The sequence below is a fragment of the Argopecten irradians genome, chromosome 12 (genome assembly GCF_041381155.1).
Source record: "Argopecten irradians isolate NY chromosome 12, Ai_NY, whole genome shotgun sequence".
Taxonomy (NCBI): domain Eukaryota; kingdom Metazoa; phylum Mollusca; class Bivalvia; order Pectinida; family Pectinidae; genus Argopecten; species Argopecten irradians.
Window position 1 is genome coordinate 4,076,610 of NC_091145.1, and position 4,571 is coordinate 4,081,180.

Below are 4,571 nucleotides of genomic sequence, written 5' to 3' on the forward strand. Positions count from 1 at the left end.
ATCTTTAACTTACTATTTACACAATAAGTACAATTAATATAAAAAAATGAACATGTATATAGGCATTAACTAACCATACAATTACCCTAGTATGCCTATATAGCTAACGTAAACAGTATACGCGCACGTGCTACAGCGTACCCGGTTAACACAATAACAACTGTTTCATACCTGTTTAAAATGACCTTTCAACAAATATATTCATATCATCAACTATATACACACGCAGAAAGATTAGAAAGATAGATTAAATTTATCGTGACTGTGTTTTCACGCTTCCTGTGAACATATTTCCATGCCCGAAATTACTATGTGCCGGTCGGATTACTGACTACGGCAGCCCAAACGACCCGGCTGTCGTATAGCGTTGACGTACATACTTGCCTTTCATATAATAATATAGAACGAATATACGTACCCGGCCTACTATACCTTTCGGCCGGGTACGAATTGGTCCCTATGTGTCGTAGTGGAGCACTGCCTCCGATAATCACTCGGGCATAGTTATCTATACTTTTTTGTAGGTTTCCAATTATTTTATGCCTATACATGCATTCACATATTATTTCTGTCCAAAATAAACATAACTACCATTCTTAATATCTACTGTACCGCTCACAAGACGTCAAATTCACAATTTGTGGACATGCCGTATACATTCCCTTCAGAAAGACCTTAATATTTATTATGTAAAAAAAATGCCTCGATGAGAATTTGATGTTTTATGTGGTTCAGTTTTATTGCCTAGTAGGTAAGCGATATCAAACAAGAACGATAAAAATGCAAACAAACGTTTTATAATTGTTTGCATAATCATTACTTTGCTCTATTAGCAGTAATAGGCACCAATTGTAGCTCTAAAGACGACACCATTTTCTGTCAAAAAGTCTTTTGAGCTACAATATTGCAGCTTATAATAATATAGAGTCGGATTGTGACACTTATGTTTTTGTAAAGTCGAATCTGCCGTAACAAGCGCTCCTCCTAATGGCATGGTCTATTTGGTGACGGAAATATGAGCCGAAACCTGTGGACTTTTTGTTTAATTGAAATATACAAATAAATTTATAGAAAAGACAACAATCTAATTGTCCATAGTTGTCAGAGTCAATGGTAATATCTATGTTCATCCCCGATGCATACACACTTTTTACCAACATAGTTATGTTCATACATGAACAACTAGGACATGATATCAAACAGGAGCTAATGTAGTATTTTAGATATTTAAGTATATTTGTATTTTAAAGTGAAATAATAATTTGTTTTTCAACTTTTTCAAAAGTATTTTGAATTTTTGACTAGAAATGATGACAGTATTACATATTGTAACATGACAAAAAGTGAAGCGGCGGTTTTAGAAAGAGCAACCTTTTTTAAGCAGCAAAATGTTAGAAAAAATCGTTGTCAGAACGTTTGGTATGAAGCGTTACATCTGTCAAAATAGCAGAAAACGAGATATTTTCATCTTCAAATATAGAAAATAGGGTTGATAAAGGCCCATATTAAAGAAAAGCCCATATTAAAAGCAAATGCCACATAATTACTGGTTTTGTCAAGTATGCAAACGATTAAACTTACCTGACAATTTATTTGGAAGATATTGCTTTCGCTTCTTGTGTGTGTGTGGTCAAAACAGCGAAATTCCGGTAAAATAATGCATAACAAAAATGTAATGCCAAATAACTATCATTGTTTTACAAAAGTTCAAAATTAGCACACATCATATATATTTTTATATCATTTCAATTCGGATATGAACAACTATTTCGAAAAATATCCATGAGAAAAAATAGTTGGCCATAGTATCAGAAGAAAAGATCCTTAAGAATATTAGCAAATCGAATAATATAACAAGGTTTATAATTCAATATTTCAATAGTTACATATGTACAGATTACGTTATGTTATCTCATAATGATATTTTTATAATAATGAATAAACATGATTCTATATCTTGGACAATTTCAATGGGTTTTTTTTTCAATATTTGCATCTAAGAATTTTTCTGAAATCTTTTAGCAAGAATGCATGCATGATCGGGTTTGTCAGAATAGAGGAAATTGCTAATATTACGCAAACCCAATCAATCTTTTCTGAGAAAGGGAAAGCTATCAAAACAAGCCCGGAAACGGACTGCGGAGTCATCGTTACAATAAACACTATAAAAACGACGGACACGATTCGGAAAGCTTTCACTTCCGGTATTGAAGAAGATGATCGTGATTTTATCTGCCTGTCCAAACCCACCGACCGTGAAGAGGATTCTGTGTCACTGAACTTGCTTGATAATGGTTCAGGTGGTATCGTGTTGGGCTCCACAGAAAGGTTTCTGATTCCATCCATGTCAGAAGTGTTTTCTCTTCTCTTTTCTTCACGTTCCACGTCTTGTATATGGAGCTCTCTAGAACCACCAGGTTGGACTCTGCGTTCAGGTTCAGAGAAGAATGCCGCATTTTGTCCATAATTATCGCCTTTCATCTGTGTCGCCGTCTCATTGTCTTCGACATGTTCATTTGAAGTCCGGCTTTGTGTCTTGGTTTTATCAGAACGGTTGACTCTAGTAACGATGTCAGTAAAACCTGGATTAGAGCAAGACGTAGATACACCCATAGTCTGTTGATGGATGTCTTTCACTCGGAATATGTTATTTTGTTTGGAATTGCCTCCTCTTAACCGATCTTTTCTTCGTCGGAAATTCTTAAATGTTACAACGTATATTATGACCGTACAGATCCAAATTAGGAATATTATAACCCGCGAAGGAGCTAAAGCATATGAGACGTTCTCCCGAAATAGAGTAAGGGGTCTACAGGGTACAACAGTTGCAGTCCTAACTGTAAACAGGTACGGTATTCCAAGAATCAGAGAACATATTCCCGTGTTTATGACTGTCAACATTTGACGCTTGCGTACAGAGAAAATCCTCATTCGAAATGGTCTCGTACATAGATATCGTTCTGTGCATATCACCAAGGTATGAACCAGAGATGACACAAATCCAAGTTGCAAAACGAAGTATGACAATGCGCATATCCAAGTTTGCCGCAATGATGTGAGATTTATGAATGAAAATAGAACCAATGCCAGGCTTAGTAAAATGTCACTACTACTCAGCAGAAGAATAGACACAGCAAACGGTTTCTGACGTAAGGTTTTGTTCAGTGTTGTCAGAAGCAATATCGCAAAATGTTCAGCGACGGCAAATACTGAAACTACGCACAAAGTCCATAAAATAAAGGTTTCTTTGGTGGACAACGACCAGAGTCCGTCCTCTGCTGTGCTATTGTTGAGCGTACTGTTCATTTTCTGTGGGAAATCTGCAGAGAAAAACATAATTACATACTGTAATGTTAACATTTATATTTACTCAAGTCGTAATGACAGCTTCATCACGCAGCACTTCTGATAATAAAACTGTTTTCATTAACCAATCATGTTTGTTGACTTGATTCAGCAATCTTCATGAAAGGTAATGAAAGTATAAAAATAATAAAGCCAACATCATAAATATGACAAGTTTTTTAAAAGTATAGAATATTGAAATATTTGTACTTCACATCATTTAACGTTGTGTCATATATTGTGTTTTAACACGAATTGGTGTGCAACATACAATGGGCAACTTACATATATCTAGCACGCAATATTAAATTTGTAGGCTGGTATACATATTTTGTTTGTTTCACTAATCAACGTCCTATTAACAGCCAGAGTAGTGTAAGGACGGCCTCCCATGTGTGCGATGTGCTGGGTGTATGAAGTGCGGGTGTGTGTTTTGGAGACTGCGATATATTCGTGTTTTGTCCTCTTGTATAGTGGAAGTCTTGCCCTTTTTATAGTGCTACATCATGTTTACGTCAAAGCGTGTTGATTAATTCGTTTTAAATATCCTTGTCTATGTAAAGTTAAAGATATAAATTATTTGTTAATTACACTTTAAAGGGCCACTACCTTTCCGAAACGGCTTTTAATTTTTGAAATAGGAATGTAAAACGAGATCAATAATTTTGCAGAGTCGGAGGATTTATAAACTATACGTTTACTAGCACACTTATCATCACCTTCAGAACTGTTTAATTAGAATAAATAAAATGTTAATTTTCATAACGCGGGTCGTTTTATGTTTCCCGCCGTCGTCCTAAATGCCGCGCGGTAGTTGACTATCACTGCGCCAGACGGCAAAACAGCGAAATGAATCTCCACTGTTATCGTACATAAGACAGGAAATCTTGCATATGTTTCGTGTTGTAACCTCATCTTAAGCCATCGATATATATTTTCTTTTGTTATTTAAGTTTTTAAGAAACCTTTAAATTTTGCTCCGGAAATGTAGTGGGCCTTTAAAGGAGCAATCAACGGAGGTTTATTCTGTTATATTAACCAAGAAGCATATTATGGCATCAATATATTGTTCTACATTTTTCATGAAACATATAAGCATAAAATATAAAAGAAAAAAAACTCCACGATGCATATTAGATTTGATTTAATTATTTTACAGTAGCGGATCAATGCAATATAGCAAAACTAAAAGAAGATTATTTTTTTGTTTGTTTCTAAGACTCCTG

At 35.0% G+C, this 4,571-nt stretch overlaps 1 protein-coding gene across 1 annotated transcript; it reads right to left on the reverse strand.

The window, feature by feature from the left end:
• Positions 1 to 1,983: 1,983 nt before the first annotated feature.
• Positions 1,984 to 3,336, reverse strand: LOC138336564 (uncharacterized). The gene has a single exon (XM_069286076.1). It carries the CDS (start codon positions 3,334 to 3,336, stop codon positions 1,984 to 1,986), a length of 1,353 nt encoding a protein of 450 aa, XP_069142177.1.
• Positions 3,337 to 4,571: the final 1,235 nt, after the last annotated feature.